The 22,921-nt window shown below is 30.9% G+C and overlaps 2 protein-coding genes across 7 annotated transcripts in view; both read left to right on the forward strand.

The window, feature by feature from the left end:
* cnc (NFE2 like bZIP transcription factor cap-n-collar) overlaps nucleotides 1-22,921 on the forward strand; it is a 221,915-nt gene that overhangs the window by 25,271 nt on the left and 173,723 nt on the right. The window contains exon 1 of one of the 6 annotated variants that reach the window (XM_031985287.2): nucleotides 8,385-8,534. The exons of 4 other annotated variants lie outside the window; for them this stretch is intronic. Coding sequence is in view for 1 of the 2 variants with exons in the window: in XM_076364703.1 (XP_076220818.1) it covers nucleotides 8,513-8,584 (72 nt within the window). In the remaining variant the exon portion in view is untranslated. Of the gene's footprint in view, nucleotides 1-8,384; nucleotides 8,585-22,921 lie in introns of those variants that run through there. One more of the 6 variants, XM_076364703.1, reaches the window with a different exon arrangement.
* LOC143174228 (uncharacterized) lies at nucleotides 18,143-19,955 on the forward strand (the record flags this gene model as incomplete). Its single annotated transcript, XM_076364706.1, has 2 exons — nucleotides 18,143-18,418; nucleotides 19,738-19,955. Coding segments are annotated over 2 exons (420 nt in total), but the record flags the coding sequence as incomplete, so codon positions are not given.

The following is a 22,921-nucleotide window of genomic DNA, read 5'->3' on the forward strand; positions in this document are numbered from 1 at the left end:
TTATGCGCAATTATACACATTTATAATGACTCACTACTAATGAGACACAAACAAATTCCCACAATTAAAATATATACTTATTTGTAGTTGAATTTATTTCTGTTGGTATTATTCGAAATAAATCCCTACTTTATTTATAATAACGTTAGAATTAGTACTACTATTGCAAGTAATTTTATTTAACTAATTCTTTATTAGTACTAAGTCTTTTGTAAAAATCTAAGTTGAGAAATTGAACGGGATTAAAGTTTATTTATAACTAGCAGAAAAAACTAAGGTTTCGAACAATATATGATTTTATATACTTTGATCATTTTGTAAATATATTTTTTAGTTTAGTTTTCAAACCTTAAAACCTTCGATTTGTTTAATTTACATATTTATTCCGAATTTTAAACAGTTATTGATAATAGTTATATAATAAAAGTGAGTACTGTATTAGTTCGTATGATAAAAGACAATGTACTTAAATACATTTAATGTATCGACGAACACGTGTTCTATTCTGTACAAGTTCAAAGGTTACAAATATGTGACATCTATTCCGTCTTCTCAAACGAAATGATTTCATCGTCGCTGCTCTATTAGACTGGAAATGAAAAGTTGTTCGTTTATACGTTATTAACAGCTCGATGCTTCTTTGCTAATATTTATATATGTTTTAGTCACTTTTAAAATAATATTTGTACAGATTATTTTTAAAAAATCGCAGTCATAGAAGTAAAAAAAACGTTTCATCAATGTAGACTTAGAAATAAATGCTTTTAATGTAAAATGTAATTTTTCATTTTTTAGAACTTAGAAAATAAATAATTTTACGTTATTTCTATTTTTAACATGAATAGATATTTTTTAAACTGTCGTTTTTGCACATAAACAAGTTTATTATTCTTATAGGTAATTCTAATGGATAATGTATTGTATAAATTAATAAATTAAAAATTATACAACCTTGTCTGTTTTTTGAGCGACAAAATTCTTTTCAGTATTCTTTGAACGATTAAAATATTCCATGCGAATGAAAATTCAAACAGACAATTATAGCTTTTAACATAATGAGAGAGTACCTATTAACAGTATAGACAGTATTAATTTAAGGGGTAATAAACCATCTAAAGTTTAACGTCATTAGTCCTGTACAACGAAACTTTTTAATTAAAGAGGCAGGTACACAACTTTGCAAACCAAAACGAAATGAATAATTTTAACAATTTCCCTCGCCTGGTTGTTATCAATACTTGATGATTTTTATAAGGATTATAAAGCAATGTTTTAATTGTATATTCGTAATCTTTTTGTTATCAGAAATTACAAAGTAATAGAATTTTTTAACATTATTTAACTTCATGTTCGGTGACATCCTATTAACATATATCCAATGTTATATTATCCTTGGTGTAACAATACGATTTTTAAATTATTTAAAAAAATGAAGAAGTAACATCTTAAAAGTATAACGTTATTTTTCATTAAAAAAATTTGAGGCACTCTGTATACTTAAGAGTTGCACAATGAAACTTCCTGAAAATCTATATATCTGTGAACAAAAATATTTATGTGTATCGGTTTGAGTCTAAATTTTGAGTATTTTTAAACATTATTTAGTAACAATTTAATTCGGTTTTGATTTGTGCAGTTATATAAATGCACACTGTAATAATCTAATGTTGAAGCAACAATTTCCCCGAAAATACTTCGAAGAATATTGAGTTTTTAATGAAAGAACTTTAAGCTTTTTTTTATGTAAAAAGGCGCAAGAAAATAATTTATGTAAAAAGTACATAAAGCTTCACTTTAAAAAACGGGTAATTATACTTTGCATTCGTGTAAATGTGTTTACGAAAAACTGGTATTGTAGTATGGTAGCAAAAATTTCCTTTACAGTTTTTTAACTTTACCATGAATGTAGTTATATCTACAAAGTATATATGTTTTAAATGTTCTGCTTATAAGAATATTTTAAATAATTTAGCAATGTGCATTTCTGAAGTTCAATAGAGTTAAAACTGTAAATCTTTTAACGTTTAAGGAAAGTTAGGTTTATAGCTACGTAAATTTATTAATAACTTCTTTTACTTTATAATAGTATTATTTTAGCATATATCTAAGTTGTTGAAAAATAGAATAATTTGTAACATTGTATACAGATGTAGTACAGTTATGTTGTGACGTTTTTAGTAAGCGTTTAAGATATAATTTTCTGATTTATTAATGTTAGAATTACTAATATCTAATGGTATATTTTGATATTTTATACAGTTTGTTACCTGCTAGTTCCTATGGCAGGCTGTGTGGAATTATGAATGATATTTGTAATTTTTTGTAGACATTTCTATTTTTTCGTTAGTGGTGTTTGCCTTCATCGTGTTATTCATTTTATTCGAGATAAGTAATGGAATGGAGATAGTATTACTTTTTATAAATTTATATACTTTCCATGTGTCATTTTGATCATTTGAAAAACACGATGATTTATATTTCTAAGAACGGATGTTTGGGATTACTAGAATATTTAGGATTGGTTTTTATTCGATTTGACTTGAATGTTTACTTCTCAGTAACACGTACATATATATATACATGGAATTTCTTATGTTTTGAAATTTTTGTATATATTTCTTTTTACTCTTTATACTTAAGAATAGAAGTTTTCTGTACCTAATCTGATAAGTTTGAAATAATCTTTATTTGTAATAGTGGCTATAAGCACTCGTGCGATTATTTTGTTTAACTGGATGATTTCTAAATCTATACAAATCTAAATCAATTTTGATGTAAAGACTCCACTCAGCATTTTCAATTGCTTTCTTATATATAAATTATATTATTTGAGATGTCGAATTTCACAGGTAAGTGTAACAAGGATATCATTTGTGGTTTTGCATTTGATTCTCATAGTTACATCAGTGATGTTAAAATTGTGTAGGCTTTTTCTTTTTGATTTGATACAGATATTGTTCCAAAATATGCGTTTAGCATTAAAATTATCTCTTACTAGGAAAGTAATTTGGTTAAAGTCTATTTCATTTACATGTGTTAAATACAATGTCTTTAAAAGAAAATTTTTAGAGTTTTTGTAGGTTTTAATAAATATTGATTCTATGTTTCGTGCATTTAGGTAATAGATGTTTTTACGCATTCTAATCTATTCTTATGTATTCTTGTCGCTACTTCTCTTTTGCTGGTTTTTTTTCTATGTAAAACAGAGTTTCAGTTTTCAAGAATAATAACTGCAATTTTTTTTAATCTTCATTGTTCGATCTTAGTTTTCCTGGTATTCGTAAGAATATATTTAGTACTACATATGTTATGTTGTTATCAACAGTATCAATGTTATTGGAATGAAGTGTTTTATAGCATACATTACTATTTAACGTATTGTTTTGAGTTCTTGGCACTTCAAATTTTTTACTGGTCACAATTGGCTCAAAAGTTATACAGCACTGAACAATTGATATTGAGTGTCAGTAACAAATATAGAGAAAAGTTATTCAGAATCGTGTCCCTATCAATATATTACAAAGTTAACGTGATCAGAACAGGCTGCTTTAATGTAAATATTTACCATGCGTTTTTTAGTAGTGGATTTATTTTAGTTGAAGTGAAGTTTAACAAGCTAAATTATTTTATTTGATGATTAGTTCGCAGGTTATTCAATTAAAGCCTGGAAAATTGTTACGTTTAAATGTTTGTATATATGATTGGGATGGATGTGCTATATTATTTAATTTTAGTGATGAAATTCGTTATGAGTTATAAATGAATGTTGGTTGACATTATATTTGTGAAATATTTCTATTTTATTATTTTTGTAGAAGGCTCAATAACCTATAGGTTCAAGAGCCTATCATGTAGTTATAGTGTAAAAGATGGTCACTTTTACAATAATTATTTATCGCAGCTTCGGGAAGAATGGTCTTGTGTTTAGCATCTAAATGAATCATTTCTTGTTTTTGTACTATCATTTCCTGTAGAAATATTATTTTAGGAATTTTAGTACATAAAATGCGACTGAATTTTTTCTGTTAAAGGCTATTAAATATCATATTAATATTTATATTCCACTTCCAGGATAAGGTAGATAACGTTCTTTGTGAATATGAGGAGGAACAGAATTTCATGTTCCTTTTATGTAGAATTTTTTTAATTAGGCTTAGGTTATTTGTATTTTGAAAATCTATTTTAATATTTTAAAGTATTTTACATAAAAACCTCAACTTCATTTCGATATAATAGAAAATATTTTATCTAGTTTTGTCTATTATTAAAATATGTATAATGGCAGGGATTTTTATTTTTTTCTTGCATTTTATTTGGGGAGGCGAAATAGTGCGTTTCGGAGAATTAGATTTTTTTTATATAGTTATAGTTAGTCTTCGATTATTTGATGTTTATCAAATAGTATAAAGTATTATAGTTATTTTTAGTAAGTTTTAATTATTTATCCGTAATATTTGTGTAAAAAAAGGTGTCCCCCCAGATAGAAAGCGATCATATTTATCAACTGACGTTGACTACGAAGATACAGGAGTGTTTTTTCTGACTTGATCAGTAATGATTTTGTTTCACTTTCCTGAGTTCAGATTCGAAGGTTAATTATTTATTTGTAATGGATTTTTATAGTAAAGTACTGTTTCCTATGTAATGTTTTCTTCAAGATTTTTCATTTAATGTTTGTAGACACCCTGTTGTGTAGAAATCTTCTGAGAACCTCACCTTATTGATATATTTAATTATTAATTAAGCACAGTATCTACAGGCTGATTTCCAGTTGATAATCGAAAGACCAGAAATGGAAAAGAAAGAGATATAAATGGAAAGAAAACAAGAAAACAGCAGACTCTGCCTTAAATGTAACAAAATTTGATGCACGATTAAGTACAGATAGAAAGTGTTAGAAAATTAGAGTTCGGTATTTATATGACATAGTATTCATCAAAAAAGGGGGAAATATTTAATCAATGTAACCACAACAATCTTTTCGGTACAAAATCAATTTTGTTTACAATATATTGAATATGTAAATTGAATATGAATATGTAAGTTGAATATGTTTCTTTCAAAAAGTCAACCGTTTGTAGAAAAATCTGTATTTTTCGAAAACTGAGAGTGATCCAGCAATTTGGTTTTCGGATTCGTATTTAGGGCAAGGAACTTCTATAAGGATTACCCAGGCTATTGCAAAACACAAAATAGTTCAAGTATGTTGGACAGTATAATTTGTTATATAGTACTTGTATTTAGGCAGGGATTAGTCAAGTGCACGTGTACTGAATAAAGATTCATGATTAATTCTCCTGAAAACGTGTTCTCAAGTAAAAAAAGTTGTTATATGTTTTTAATTGATTTCTTCATGTACAAACGTCTTTCCAATTAAAGCACTTATTACAGAATATCTTATTACTGAATTATATGATGAACTTTCATGTATTACATTTAAGACAAATAAAAAAAAATGTTAATATGATACTATACCCTATTGGAATCATACTTTAAAATAATTTTTGTATCTTTCGGTAAATTTATATCATTGAAAATAATATTTAATAGTTGATAGGTAATTCAAAAAGATGATTACATCACTGCACTGAATTTCCTTTTTTATATGTATTATTTTTGTAATCCTGTTAATGTAAACTATTTGGTTGAATTAAATTATATACTCCTTTTTTATCATGCAACGACAGTTCAGACTTAAAAAACTAAAAATTAACAATATGTGAGTACTGCTTTTTCCAATCATTCGTAGAAATTTATTGTTTCTTTAGTTACTTTATTGTTCCCCTTAATTCACTATTATATTTATGTTTAAAATTTGTCTGTAATACAAATGTACAGGTATATATATATAAAGTTATATATATAACTTTATTTTAACACGAACGATACAACTCTTTATCTTATGTTCATATATTGTTTATTTATATAAATTCAGCAAGAAGTATTAAGGATATTTGTTTTTCTTCCGATTACCCTGTATTAACACCTGTTCAAAGATATATTTTTTTAATGCTTTTATTTCCCTTTACTAATTTACTTTTGTAATCTTTATTACTGCTGTCATAAAAGACATGAATTTTTCAATCTTTCTAGTTAAAATATAATTTTGATCAATGGAAAAATTAAATGTAGATACCGTTTTCTTTATGATCCAACAAAACTGATCAGATCGAGTTCATATTTATAGCACCTTATACACAGGCGATTGCCAATCACATGTATACAATGCATTTTTATGTGTCGGTGCTCGTTTCCAGAACACAAAAATATGTATCTCTGTATAACCAATGAACAAACTGTTACGCAAACGTGGAACATGCGCATGTATTGCTGGTAGAAAATTTTATCTTTAGAGTTATTTTTATTTGTGTCAACTTATTAGCAGTTGTTAACTTTTTTATATGGGATTCCACGATTCTATAAACAATTTCAGTACCGTATAAGCGAAACGCGTAATATACAATTCGTTATTACAACATGTTATACTCGAATGTTACATGCATCATATATTACAGCCACACGTGTATAAAATACATTCCTTGATGCCTGAAATTGGTTGTTGCTAATTGGAAGTAAAGAGAATAATTAGTTTAACGAATCATTTTAAATGTGTATTGCACTTACCGTTAAAGTATTAATTATCGATAACTGAGAAGTAAAAATCATTATTTTTGTTTCTTTATGGCCTTCACTGTGACACGAATGACGTTAAATTTCTGACAAAAACTGTATGCCATTTATTTATAGACATGATTGCATTTAAAAGAAACGCGATTGCGTGTCTTGTGATTCTTGAGTACATTGAATTAAAATTATCTGTATCAATGTGAGATATAAGAATTGATAATACGTATGTTCACAGTTACAATTTGATAAATGTATGTTTACTTGTAAATATATATACCAAACATCAAGATACTTAAAGCTGAGAGCTTGGTTATATAATATACATACGTATTATTTTGCCTTTTTCTCTAATTAAGAAAGAAAAGAGTATAAGAATGAGATCATCTGACCTGCAAAGTTCCGTTTCCCATCTTTCGAATATAATGATAAACATACTCGTATTTCTTTTTCTACATTCTGAATGAAATTGTACAATTTATGTAATAACATGTAAAGCGCACATTGCATTCAAAAGTATATTCCAATTAGTTTTCTTATCCATTTTTAATTTCTTAGCTAGGTATTTCTGTATTTAAAAAATTTTCAAACTTAAATCTTTCGTATTGAACCTTTTCAACTAAATATATCATTTAATAAGAAATAAGCGTGTAGTAGCAATATAGGATTTGAAATACTTATTGTTCCGACTGATAAAAGTGCATACGTCAAATGAAATTAAAAATTGTATATTTTAATATTTACAACGTTTTTGTTTATAAATTAATTTTACTATGTAGGAGAGAACGAGGACGAAACTGCTCCCCCACAAACGTGTCTAAGCATATGTTTTACACTGTGCATGTTGTGTGCGTATAAAGTTTATTTTCATGTCTGAAGCTGATCAGAAACGCTAAACATACACCTATGTATTTATTGTAATCAAGCTAACAATAAGTCTCACATTTTCATCCCTCATTGACAAGTTTCACCTCCTTTGGTCATTTTATTAATATTGATACTTAAACTATGAATATTGAGACAGTTGTTTGTTAGAGTGTTCTTAGATGGTGCCTTTACAAATTGTTATACTTACCTGGTTTCAGTAAGTCTTATGTAGCTTGTAGATTATAAATGCTTCTATTTTAATAATCATGTTTGAGGACGAAAATAACACGTTATTTTCACTAGATTTTCACTAAATACGTCGTAATTATGATTTTCAGTATTAAATGTGCAAATAAATACAATTCCTTCTTTCTTTAATTTAACATTTTTATTACAAAAAGCGTGTAACCTACAAGATTATGGCTGAAAATACTCACCTTTGTTTTTTATTACCTTTCCCCACCTATTGAGTGAATTACAAGTGCCATTCCTAAACAAAGATGGCTGCTTGCTGGCAATGAAATAATCTATGAATTTTTTTATCTTTTCAAATAAATTGAAATGCTTCCACGAGAGATTGCATTACAGGGTTCTGAATAGATAATAATCTGATGGGACTAGGTTTGGAGAGTATAATGCCTGAAAGACAACTTCTCATCTGAACGCATAAGTTTGGTTGCATACAATATGACCAGATAGGGGAAATGAAGCGAAATAAAATTACCATCTCCTTGGCGTTACCGGATTAGTCACGAGACCTTGTGAAATGCTGATAGCAGGCAAACATTGCCTGCGTTGCGCGGGCTACATCACGTGACAAGTCGGTGGGCGTAGGGGTTATTGGGGGATGGCCACTGATGAGGAATAGAGTCGTAGAAGGGGTAGGAAAGAGTGGGAGGGAAGTCTTGATCTGACCAAGTGTGGCTAGATCGAGGAAATTGAGGAGAACGCAGTTTACTTTTCCCTGGTGTTACCGTTGGGTTCTGCGGTGGTTGCGGAGGTTGTTGGAGGATGCTCGCTGATGAGGAATGGGGTAGTGGAAGGTATAAGGCGGAATGGGGAAAACGCAACTACTTGGTTCCCACATTCCTGGGCATGTATAGTCCCTTGGTTGGCAAACAAACTTTTGCATTCCAGTTCGTCGTATAAATTCATTGGTAGTAGTCTACAGTCATTGCCCAGCCGGGAAGAGTTCGTAATGGATTGCGCTTTTAAAGTTCCACCAGACAAAGAGCAAAACATTTTCGGTTCTTCGTTTGAAATCGATGGGTATCCGGGGTTGACCTATGACCTACGCCGTTTAGGATCGTTTTTTGTCGTCTTTGTTTCTTTTGTTCACTTCACACAGTCTATGCGAGATCCAACGCAACAGATTATGAATGTTGCCTAACTGTTTTATGCAAATAGATATTGTCTCTCTATTGTGCCCCAATGTTTCTGCGAGTTGTTCTTGCGATTATGCTGTGTTGCGATCAATTGCTCTAGCTTCTCGGTTTCTAAATTTGTTGAACAACCTGAGCGTTTATTGTCCTCTTAATTTAAATGTCCACCTTTGAATCGTTGGTACCATTTTCTGTACATATTATTGGATAGATCGGTCTGATTTGACATGCAAAAAGTATGCAGTAAATAGAAGTTATGATCGACCAAAAAAAGGACATTTATTTGCACACCTAATAGCCATACTACTTATCATTAAACTAAATATACAGTACTAAAGAAATGTGCTTTCCATCTCTTGCTACATACATTTGTTTCGATTGTTACTTAAAATATGTTTATTTAAATTCGGTAATTGTTCAGAGCAGGGGTGTTTTTATCGATTTCAGTGACTGAATTATATTGTCGGAATCATGATTATAAGCAACCTTTTCTTATACTTACATGTCACCGCTGTTTCATTGTTCCGGGATATCAATGGTTTCTGGATGCACTGTGCTAAAACGATCACTTACTACTTTCGTTAGAGGCGCAGATTGGGTTTAGCTCTTTCCCAGTTTTTTTGCCTGCCTCTTCCATTGTCATTTTCGGTCACAATCTCAGTTAGTCGTGCTGTAATTGGCGCCAAATGTTCAGCAATTGGTGCTACACCCTTAATTTAAGAGGAAATTTTAACAAATAATACGAAATATGCTTTATATTAAGTACCCACATCTTTTAAAAGAAAAATAATAACTATTCCTAGCAAAAAATTAATTTATAGCAAATTGCTTATGCATAGTGAAAAACAAGCATTTGTAATGATAAATCATGGGAAAATAAAATTTTTTAAGCTTAAACTATTTATTTTCTGAAATATTTTAAATATTTTTTATTTTTCCAAATGAAATCTTTAGTTCGAAATACTTATACAGTATACTTTGTTTAGTTGGAAATAAAAAAATATTTTACAAGAGATTAAAGATGTAAAAGAAATTATGTTTATAATACAGTAGTGTTTGGTGAGAGAAATACAATGAAGGAATTAGGTCATCACAGGTCATGCATAGTTACTTATTTAAACTCTATGTAACTGAGTTATAATTATAATAATATAAAATATAGTTAAAATATCCCCTTAATGATGTTTCAACATAAATGTGTTAATATCTATTTATAGAGAATCTTTAGATGTGTCTAGGACTAGGTGAATAATAGTGCATTCAAAACGTATACCTGTATTTCTATTTACAAAAAGTAAGTTTATCATGGAATCTCCCCCACTACCTGGCCAACAGAAAAATAATGTACTGAGTATGATGCCAAACTTAGAGTAAGGTAACCTTGTTAAAAACATCTTTCTGATAATTTTAATCTCTTGTGAGATATTTTACGTTTTAAGTTAAACGAAACACACTGTATATCGAGTATGTTTAAGGTACTTGTGTGTAAATATTGTGAATCTTACTACGTAAAGAAGTAAGTTGCAGGCAAAGATCTTGTAAGTATTAGGAAATAATTTATAATACTTGCAAGTATTAAGAGGTATTAGAAAGATGTGTTAAGTGACACTTATGTATTGTAAAATAAGAATATAAGATTGGAGAAATGTCGAGGTTAACATACAATAACGGTATGAAATAATTCTTTTTCAATAGTTACTTTTTTTTAATCATTTCGTAATAAAATCTTTTAATCGTTGTTAACCGAATGTTATAAATCCGTATAATGTTGATATTCCGACGAAACTAGTATACACACATGTCGTATGTCTTAAATTAGTCGCAATGTATTTTTGTCGCTTCTTAATACAGTGTTGAATCACAACGCAGGTTTAAAGCTGACGTCGAATGATAAGTAAGTGCGTATTTACTAACATTTCACAATGTCGTCAGAATTGATTTTCTAAGAGGACCTAACTTACTATGTGGTTCAACTCTAGGTCTTTAAATCTCCATCTTCTTATTGAAACTTCAGAAACTTTAGTTAAAAGTAAATGTGAAGATTATTTAAATATATATAAATCATTTGAATTAATCTATGATTACTCTGATAAAAATTTGAAATCGTGGATAAAAACAACTATACAAATGACTTGAAAATATTCTTACTTTGAACAAATAAAAAATCAGTTTCTAAATATGTACACAGTGCAAGTAGAAAATCATAATACAATCCTCGCTGAAAAGTTTTTTATTAATACTCGATCATTTTCACACTTTAGGGGTTTAAATTTTTTCTGGTAATATTTTTTTAAAACAGTATTTTAGTTTTTTTTAAATGGAGTAAATTTACATATTTAAAATTTTTACATATGTACTTTTAATGCTATAAGAATATTTTAATCTACTAAATTATTTGTCGTCGTCACTTACACCAATCGTAGAATTTCTTGTTGTCTAAAATATATTAAAGACTCATTGCACTTTATAACAACTTTCATTATTTTGTTGGTCTTATCTAGATGCATGAAATTTTTCATATTTTAAACTAAACGATTCGCTTGAATAAAAACGGTTCAATAAAAAGTTATTTTTTATCTACAGTAATACAGTATTATGAAATACTCAAGCGAAAAGTTTAAGTTTCAAAAAATGTAGGTCAAAAGTTGTAAGTGTAATTTGTAAAGCTTCTTTAATTTTAAACAATGTAGGTATGAACTGTGAAAGTGGTCATAAATCATATTCGGAATTAAATATTCAGAGTTATTTTTATTAATCATGTCAATGATCATATGTTTTCCCGTTTATTTTTTTAAGTTTTGAAAAGCATAATATTTGGTTATATTTAAAAGAAAATTCAGATTCTTCATAAAAATAATAAATATAGTGTCTTTCGTTGTCGCAGGTCGGCAAAGAATTTAAAACGGAACGATCGTGAAAAGCTTTCTCGAAACTATTATGAAAATTTATAAAACAATTAAACATTATATATACGTATAAGAAGTGACCGGGGTCCAGGTCTATACAGCGCGTAGGCACAGCCCTGATTAGCCGTGGTCGGCGAACGATGGCCGTGTGGCGCCAAAGTTCCGTGCACGCGCTCTTCACGGACATTTTCTTAACCTGCCCGAAAGAAAAACCGTTCTCACACTTCCCGCGGGGGGTTCCTCTTCAGAAATGTAACAGAAGTGCATACAAAGTACGCGCATTTACCCTTTATTTAAACTTTGATCATCATTTACAAACATTTAATGGTACGCAAAATTCAAAACTTTTATAGCTACATATTCGGGCAAGTCTCCTCTATTTTCTACGACAAATTTTAACTGCCTATCGTTTTTAGTTTTCACGTAACACTTGGTTCTCTGAAACATTCGACCGCTTTTACAAAAACCCAGTTTTTTTCGAAAACTGGACATGACCTAGCAATTTGGTTTTCGGATTCGTATTTAGGGTAAGGAACTCTATAAGGACCACCTAGTGGCTATTACAAAACAGAAACCGTGTTCTACTGTATTATTAAATTGATTTGTATATTCAATCACAATTGTCTAAATTACATTTGCCTGTCATCCGGTATAAATCACGAAAAATGGCGTCCGATTACAAACTTAAACTGAACTTGTCAAATCAATATAAACGTCATTGAATTTTTTTGTAATGTAAATTAAATTTTACTTTTCTATTATCTATTTTCTGTTGCTAATTGTTAATTCTTGGAATACACATAGACATAGAATAAGTGTCAAATTCTTTTTTTCTAATAAATTATTAACGATATACTAGTTTTATTGAGTGGCCTTACGAAAGATATACGACAAAGAGTTAAATAGACTTTTATGACAAATTTCAAATTTCTTATTTTACACTGCAAATAATTTTAATGCGCTTTTATAGGAGTTTATGTTGAATTTAGTCAAAATAAAGAAATGCGTAAATACATGCCAGTTTATTTTCCATGAACCACTCTTACTTTAACCCTTGGCACTTGTATGTCATGCTGAAGGTGACAATACAAATTTGTTATAGAGCGTTGAAAATTGTTTCAAAAGTAACACACTTTAAAAGATTATAAAAATTAAATCTTATCATAATAATGATAAATAAAATAAATATAACATGTTGAATTCTATCGCTGTAAATTATTTTAATTAATTTTCCTAAAAATAAATGGGAATCCACTGAACAAAATTAAAAATAAATCGAGTGCAAATGGTTGAGTTCTGTTTATACGGTATCCACATTTACCAAAATCTATTAACGTGATCAATCAATATGCTGGTTGTTATAATGTTAACACTACCTACTGGGTAATAATCTTCTGCAAGAAATCTGAAAGCAATAATAATAATCATAATAAGATACGAAAATTGTAAAAATATGAACGCGGTTACACAAATAATGAAGATACTACAGACAAATATCGGTTTTTTATTTTTTTACACGTGTTCCACCATATCGAAGCATCTGAAAAACATTACACAGAAATAATGCACAGAAATAATGTCTAAAGTATAATATTTCCTTCTATCAAAAAAAATGAATCGAAGTAATACGTCGTTGGTACTGGCAACGTGCTTTCATTCCAGCAAGTCGGTAGATAAAGTACTAAGATGTCACATACAAAATTATTATCCTAAGATTGCGGTATTCCTTCTCGTTGCGTCTTCATGTCTAACTCGGTATCGTGATCAATACTTTACACGTAGCTAGAACTGGATTCTTATATCCTGCTTATAGTCAGTTCTGCGACGCTATTTTAGGGTACAATGTACAATTTCAGAACCGTAACAATTTATAGCACAATATTTCAAATAAATAATGGCGAGTTACATGTATGGAATTTGTTGCGGCGCAAATATACATTGCGTTAGAAATTGTTTTTGAGATAATATGGATAAGCACTATTTTCAGCTATCATCAAATTAGCTTGTGAATTAGAGACCCGAAACGAATGTATTATTACACGATTTCAGTAAATACGTGCGCTTCTAAAGTCTTCGCTTCGAATTCAATAGCGATTGACGCGTCATAAAGCTGTAAATCCGACACAACAGTAAATGGATCCGCAATGCGTGTATGTCTTTTAATTTTCTCTCCTACAACATTACAATGAGTGACAACCACGTGTATGATACTTACAAGGGAACTTTTTTAACCAACACACGCCGATTTCGTTGAACATTATGTGAGACATAGCTTTCAAGAAAATATTTGACACGCATTTTTTTCTATCGACCAACATTCACTTTGAAGAAGTGGAAACACTCCTCAAACTTGAGGATTGAAAGTATATTTTTTACACTATCCTTGAAAGTAAGGCATATACAGGTGTATGAATGAAATCTGAGTTGTTCATTTCGAGGCAAACAGTTTTAAAAAAAATTTGTTTCCCTCTACGCCTAGTTTTAGAAATATTGTAAAAAATATGTTTTCAACCCTAAACATTGAGGAGTGTCTTCACTCTATTAAAGTGAAAGTTGGCCGATAAGAAAAAGTACGTGTCAAATTAGTTGTTAATAGTTTTTCAATAGATAAAAAAAATTACGTGTCAATAGTTTCCTTGAAACCTATGTCTTACATAGGTTTGAATGAAAATCGGTGTGTACTGTTTGAGGAGGCTGCCTTGTTACAAGTGACTGCCTATTTAAAGCTATTTAAAACTGAAATTCTTATTTCGGCGTAGCTTATATCATACAGTTGTTCATGCAGCAAGCGGTTTAAAGTTACACAGCTGAAAGCAAATATTCGCACACATACATGAATACAGTTTATAAGACATAGTACCAATACACAAATTCATACTTACAGTTGGTAAAGTTAATAGACATGTTTGCACATATTCTCATTGCTTTTACACCTGTCCTTCCATTTACGGGGAGTATTCGTTCCACGTGGATTCGATTTACCCGAATGAAAATCGTAAATAGCGTCTGACAATAGAAAAGAAAACAAAACATTGACAAGAGAAGCTAGTAAAAGTTTTTAAAATGTATACTTATTTCACATAGCTAAAAAATAATAATAATGACATTTCAATAAACAGAAGTAAATGTTATTCGATGTCACTAAATTCGAAAAGCGTAAATTGATATCGAGTATAAACTATACCGCGTAAATATCGTTATAGTGTACCGTGTAAATAAAGAGACACGTCTATTTGCTTTGAAATTCGATTGTAAATACAATCAGTTCATTGAACCAAAATATTGATTTCCTATTTTTGTTATCAATTATTCGCATGTAGTTAAGTCAACTGATATAACGTATACGCAATAGTTACCCTATGAATGAGCTACACGTTTAGAATTGTAAAATTACTGCAAAGTAGATTCATTCCTGGTTACACAGTTAGTACATTTGCGACAATGCGTTACATATATCTTATACGATTGCTATAGGCGCAACACACACTACCTGTCAGGTCTCGATCCGCCCTCGGCTCGATTTTTATTATTTATTCGTTTATAATGTATTTGTTCATACTATGAATCCTGATCCGATCTCGGTTCGATCTCGCTCTATCTTCGTTCTTCAAAAATAATAGAGAGCGGTCTTATGCTGTGTAACAATAGTGATGGACAATCGAACCTCGGTATTCAAAGTGATACAATAAAATTTTCAATATTGTAAATGTTCAAAACATTTCGAATATGACTTTACTCCATAAAGATCTTGAAAGGCTTGGTAAGTTCTAAGCCTTGAATGATTCGTTAAAATTAAAAAGTATTAGATGTCTTGAAAGTATTGAAAGTATTGAAAATAACTATTCTATATATTCTATGTAACTATTCTATATATATCAATTAATATGAGTGAATAATTATAACAGTTATTTAATTAGCACGTTCACTGATACGGTAGTCACCAATGACCAGAGCTTCCAAATTGCTGGAGAATAGTTACAATAAGAAAATGCATGGATTAAAACTTAATTAAAAATATTTACTAACATGAGCAGCTACATAATACTGTAATATGAGTGCTATCATACCAAATAATTAATAATTATTTCTAATACCATTTACCTTTATTAAACAAGAATAAGTAAGGCTATACAAAACAGTCGAAATTCTTGTAGCAGTCAACGTGTTAAGATAGATAAGGCAAGATAAGTTTAATATCTCAGATTATATTGACATGGGGATATCACAGAACGTGATACCTATTTACTTCAGTTGTTGCATAAGTTGGTAAATACTTCTTTCTGTCACCAGGTTCCGTGCAAGACAGGCAACCCACTGTCAAGGGGTTAAATTACATGTTCCCAGTAAAACCGATTGTTTTGTTATATGTAAAAATTATGTCATCTTTAAATTGTCAAGCTCTTTAACGAAGGGAATTTATTCTAGAATATTCATTGTCTTTGACAGTTTACTTTGTATTTTTTGCACTTCTTTATTACATGAATTTAACGTATAATCTTATGAAAAATTTTTAAATACTTACAATAATTTCGTACAAATATTTGATAGTTTCCTTCAACAGACGAAGTTACAACTATTCCAAGCAAACCCCATCAAAATCAATATTGAGTTGTCCACATGGGAAATTTTCAAACTTAAATATCAATTTCAGGGTATAAGTAATAAAATAATAATTGGCAACAGGAGGTACAATTATAGAAAGTATTGATTTATAACAATTAATGCATTCATAAATTAATGTATTAAAATATCTTTACAACTTATACAATTTTGCGAATTATATAAAAGTGTTCTCAGTGTATATTTTTAACAGCATGGAAATTTAAAAAAACTTTAAAGTAATCGATGTTTTTCATTCCCTAATCCAAGGGACATTTCATATTCTTTCACATAGAATTCACGTTTTGTTTGTATCGATGGGAGCTGTTTACACTCCACGATAAAACTATAAGACACCCTATAAAATCGTGTTTTCCCAAATAATTTGTTCTTTAAATACTTGGATAATGTACAACGACTTCTTTCAATTAGTTGTGTTATCTTTTTGATTCAATAATTTTCGTTTCTTAAATTATCAATTAACATAATTGGGCTTCTGTTAATTTTTTACCGCGTGGCATTTTGAAAAATGTACAAAATATCGCAGCAGATAGTAACTGTAATAACAAGCGAGAACTGACACACAAATTTCGATAGAAGTGTACAGTTTTACTACTAAACAGCGACTCTCTTATAGTTTTATCACGGATCGTCTGAGGTATTTTTATAATGGTGCATGTATTCGGAAAACCATAAGACCAATTCTTCGCAGAAGAACATTTTTTCAGGTAAACAATAACAATCCACTGGCAAGAGAAACGAACTTCTTCGTACAGTATTGATACATATGATTTTGTAGGGTGTCTTATAGTTTTGTCACAGAGTGCACAATGATTTACTTGTAATGTATTTTAATTAAAACTAGCACTACTTATTCATTCAATGTGAGTGTTGAGCGTCATGTGCTCAAGCTACATTATGTCCTCTCATGAATTAATGTTGGAGGACGCGTTGAAATGGTGTCGTGGTATAATGACGATATCGATATGATATTATATGATACGATATGATTAGTTACGATACAATACGATACGATGAGTTACGATACGATATGATAATAATAACTGAATAAAATAAACCTCTTAGTACATAGATGGTACTGGTACAATGTAGTGTTTATCTTATTGTATTCAGTATTTTTAGCTGCAGTTACCGTGTATAGACTAAACTTTTATATAATTATGTGTTCCGCATTCGAGGAAGGTCATTTTTTGCTCGTAGTTAGGTTGCTCGATATATATTGCGACATGGCAATTCCAGTGTTGTTAGGTGCGATCTGACGTTTCCATCGTGAAGTTTGATATTTTTTACAGTATATATACTCAGAACGTTTTGTCGAACAGACGCTATTTTTTTGGTTTAATTGAATTGAAAATCTCGCCCCGGCCAAAAAAATTGAATTAACTCGTAAAGACTTTCGTGTTATGAGCGTACGACTTTCGATGTAGATTATCTCAAGAACAGTACGTCGATCAACTTACTTCGACATTTAGGAAAAAGCCTTACATAGAGCCATTGTATTTTGTTGGTTCAATGAATTCAATCGTGGCTGTAGTTCACGTTCACCTCAGTTACAAAATCGGTTGTGGCGTCAGCAAACATCATGCTGTGTGCGAACTGATAAAACAAGATCGTCATGTGATTTATCGTGAGATTCGGGCATCCCTAGGCATTAATATGATTAATGTAACATACATTCGATATTGCATGAACATTTAGCGGTGAAAAAGCTTAGTTTGCGTTGGATCCCTCATAATTTGACAATCGCTCAAAAAGAGGCTCGTGTCGATTGGTTGGCAGAAACGCTCAAGAAATACGATCGCGATACATCGAAAGCCGTGTATAGTGTCTTCACAGGTGACGAAACTTGGATTTATGCGTATGATCCCGAAAGTAAACAGTAGTCGACTGCGTGGATCTTCCAAGATGAGCCAAACTCAACAAAAGTCGTGCGCTCGAAGCACTTCGAAGCAAATAGTCGTCTATTTTTTCTGTAAAACTGGACATGTCGCGACGGTGGCTTTAGAGGATCGTAGAACGGTTAATCTTTTAGCTACGGTGGAACTAGCCCCGAAGCTACACCTCTGTGCGGCATGGTTTGGCGCGGTCTGCATATCATGAATGTAGCACTGCAATTTGAAACTGATAGAATGTTTCACTATACAATTACGTTAGATAGACTATAATGTGCATAGCTATCCTTGACAGAGAAAAAACTGAGCTGCTATAGTGACGTTTAGGAAGATGATTTACACGAAAGCCACTATAGTGACGTACTGTTTAAAAAGATAATATTCACGAAAGTCACTATGTAGTGAGGATCGCTTAAATTTCAAAGAAATCTACTCGGCTAAATTCCACAGCACCAACTTTATTCTTCCACCACTACTCACTGTCTCGAGCTCAGTGTAACGTGATCTCAGTACAGTGCATTACTCACGTGAGCCAAGTTGACCTGTGGCTCAAAGGTGATAATGTGACTCTGTAACGCATTGTAAATCGGTCTAGTTTTATCGATTTGAAGGAAATGAACCTTTAATTTCGTTAATTACATTAAGTCGGAAAAACTAGTCCGATTTCCATCGTGTTTGGACTTATTTTAATAAGAATAATGTCAGAAATTCACTGCCACTATATTTGAAAAAATAATATAAGACAGGATTTTGTAGGCGGAAAATAAAATGGTGAAAACTTGTTCGAATGATACTCTTTTTAATGCAATGTTCCTCGCTCGGAGGCTACAAAAGAATGTCCCAAGAGGCGTACTGTTTAGCCAGAGAACAACCTCTTGTCAGCATAGCTCTCGCTCTATTTATTGCGCCCCGAGACTCGAGGACGCTTTGCTTTAACACATTGAACGTCGCACGATTTCATACAGCAAAATGCACAAAATGAAAGACATATAATATTAAATCATTTGATTGAATTAAATTATTATTATTGCACGTTCATCTAGTTGAATGCAATGGGTGGTATTACTTATAATATAGAAATATTTTCAAATAATCATCGTTTAATTGAGTGAACTATAGTAATTTGATTTAGTTGGGGCTCATCGATAACCCCCATGGCATGGTAAGGTTAAAATAACTGTAATTGAAATTTTTTCATTGCATTCTTGTATTTGGCGTGTGCGGCATCGCTTTGAAGTCCCGCGTTTTGACTCCCCATTTTCGGCTGACTGTGTCTATCCCGCTTTCACTCGCTATATCGATTCTCTGTCTTTGTCAGGCTGTGTTCGAGTTACTGGAAGGAAATAGCTTCCTCCTGTTTTTTCTGCTCGCGTAAATTCCACTGCAAGGATTCGAATTTGTGGAATTTAAGTGAGTATTACTGTGGTGGTGCATAGTAGTTAAAAGGTTAATTCTGATTGGTATACAACCATTTGTTTGCCAGAAGTCTTCGGAGAAATAAGAAAAAAGAACAGGCGACGCCGGATCATTCTCCAGCATGACAATGCCAGCTTATACATATCGGCGCAAACTTCCTTTTTAACCCCTTAACGCACAGTTTTTTTGAAAAAAAACCGGCCAAAAAATATCAATTTTGATATACTGCGCTTTTGTTCCATGGAAAAAGGCTATATTTTATTCTTGAATAAATAAGTATTATAGCTTACAATCCCATGTAAATGATAAATATCAATAAAACGATTTTTTTTCTTTGCTTTCACATTGTTATTTTCACAGTTTGGCTTGTCTAGCGCGCTCGAATTAACTCGAGCGTACAAGTTAAGGGGTTAAGCACTAAAAACATCGAATTGATGGGTGATTCGTCGTATAGTCCTGATTTGGCACCTATTGATTTCTTTTTGTTCTCACACATAAACAACAAACTGCGTTGACAACGATTTTCGACGGCAGAAGAGGCGATTGATGCGTTTAAAACCCATGTTTTGAAGATATCTCATTCACAATGGGAAAAGTGCTATGAAAATTGGTTCCAGAAAAACAATAAAAAAGTTTCCTCAGTTAAACATTTGGTTTTGTCAGTTTGTCACAATACATATCGAGCAAATACGTAATACGTAATAAACAAATATGTAAGACTATCTCTACTAATTTGAATATCTTGAATATTCTGGCTATTTTGCATGACACGTAAAACAAAGAACGGAGAAGTTCCTATTGAAGAAGTAAAGGTTGTTATTAAAAAATAAAAATAGTTTTTCAAAGCTAATGCCATTTTGTTTTAATGCAATATATTTTTCTTACGATATCAATAGGTATATCTCAAAACAACTATACAATATATATATATATATATATATATATATATATATATATATATATATATATACATCTCATCAAAAAGATAACTTAGATGTGGTATATTTCCTTACTGTTACATATAAAATGCAAAGTTTTTGACAAACAATATTGCAAGCATCCGAGCTCAGAATATGCAGTTCACTAGAAATAAATTACAACGCCGTAGGATTTTATGTATAACAAAAAACCTATTTTATTTTAACAAGAGAACTTTTTCATTCAACAACAATTGATTTTAATGAAACTTATATGAGACATACTTCTCAAGGAAATATTTGACACGTTATTCTTTTATCGGCCAACATTCACTTTAAAAGCGGGGAGACACTGCTCAAAGTTGAAGATTTAAAGTATATTTTTTACAATATCTCTGAAACTAGGAGGTATAGGAAAAAAATGTTTGATTAAATCATTTGTCTCAAAATGAATTTCATTTTCTCACTGACAAATTCACCTCATTCGAATATAATAGCACTTTTGTATTCACGCGCATGTGGATATTACTTGCTATTTTTGTACACGATGCCAACAAGTTGTAACCAGGAATTTTAACATATTGCATACTGATAACGAGAAGTCTCGTTTTTACGTGAAAACAACTAGCTATGTAACTTGGCTAATTATCACACTATTTAAAAAACAGTAAATAATAATATGATATTTGAGTTTTTCTGTATATATTGATATAAGTTGATCTCATTGAAATTCGCCATCTGCACAATTCAGTTTCCTGAAAATTAGCCGGCATGCAATGTGTTAAGATCTGAGGAAAGTACAGGACACAAACTATTTTCATTAAAATATGATTGGACAACTCATATTATACGTACAGGCGCAATATCCTCTTGAAAAGTGTTATCACATATATAGGAAACTGCGTTCTGCATGATTATTTATTTATAAATTGTTTTATAAATCTCTTCCACTTCCACTTCTCAGTTACCGTTTTGTATAGAATATACACATAAGAAATGGAAATAAATTATTTAAAAATACTAACGTAGCATTTAACGTGTTAAATGAGAATGTAGTAAAAACTAAAATGATGAAAATAATAAAATGATTTTTTGCTGCAATATATGCAGCATTTGACCTAATACGTAGAGTGCCAGGCCGTGTATATCACGAAATTTGTCAGCTTAGCCAATCAAACATAGTGCAAATATACAGTGATGCTCGCTTAAATTCGACAAAAATCTGCTCGGCTTAATTCCACTGCACCATCCCTACTCTTTTTCGACTGCTCACTGTCTCGAGTTCAGTGTATTCGTGATTCCAGTAGACAGAGACAGAAAATTAATACAATAAGGGGAAGAGAGACAAACACAGGTCAATGAGATGCCGAACGCGTCAAGTATGAACATGCAATGAACAAAATTTCAACTGCAATAATTTTAACCTTATCTTCTCAATCGTAGTACCGATAGAATGTTGGGATTCTTCTCATTAAAATGAATTCAAGACCGACGTGAATCGGTCTAGTTTCACCGATTTGAGGTAAATGAACCTTTAATTTCGTTAATTATAATACATTAAGTCGGTAAAGCTAGTCCGATTTCCATTGTGTTTGGGCTCATTTTAATGACAACAATCCCAGAAATCCACTGGTACTACATTTAAGAAGATAAGGTTAAAATTACTGTAATTGAAATTTTCTGCATTGCATATGTATATTTGACGCGTACGGCGTCGCTGCGAAGTCCTAGGTCTCGACACTGGATGCTTGACAAACTACGTCTGTTCCGTTTCCGCTCACTATATAGATTCTCTATCTTTGTTATGCTGTACTCAAGTCAACTTTTGGAAGTAAATAGCTTCCACCTGTTTATCTGCTCGATCAAATTCCACTTCTGGAACCCGAAACTGAAGAATTTAAGCGAGCGTTATTGTACCTATAACATATTTTAACGAAAAACTAAAGCAAAATGAAGAAAAATTGCATGTGTATTTGAAAATATAACTAATTCATCGTTGAAAAGATTACTATCATTTCGAGTGTTAAGATAACGCGTATACTCGTCAAACGTAGTTAACTGGTTAGGATTAAGTATGGAAGGGGAAGTGTTGTACGGGCATTGACAAAACAAATGAATAGTATCTAACAGAAGAGTCTCAGTTACAAATTTTTCAAAAGTTGTTTTTTGTGAAAAAGGACAAAAGGCGATGTAAAGTAGCAGAACTCAATAATTTATCGATCTTGTACAAAAATTGATTGTCCATCAGCAAAGAAAAGAAAAGACTTGCTGTAAAAAATTTGTAATTTTTACTTTCG

Source organism: Nomia melanderi, chromosome 2 (genome assembly GCF_051020985.1).
Source record: "Nomia melanderi isolate GNS246 chromosome 2, iyNomMela1, whole genome shotgun sequence".
Classification (NCBI taxonomy): Eukaryota; Metazoa; Arthropoda; class Insecta; order Hymenoptera; family Halictidae; genus Nomia; species Nomia melanderi.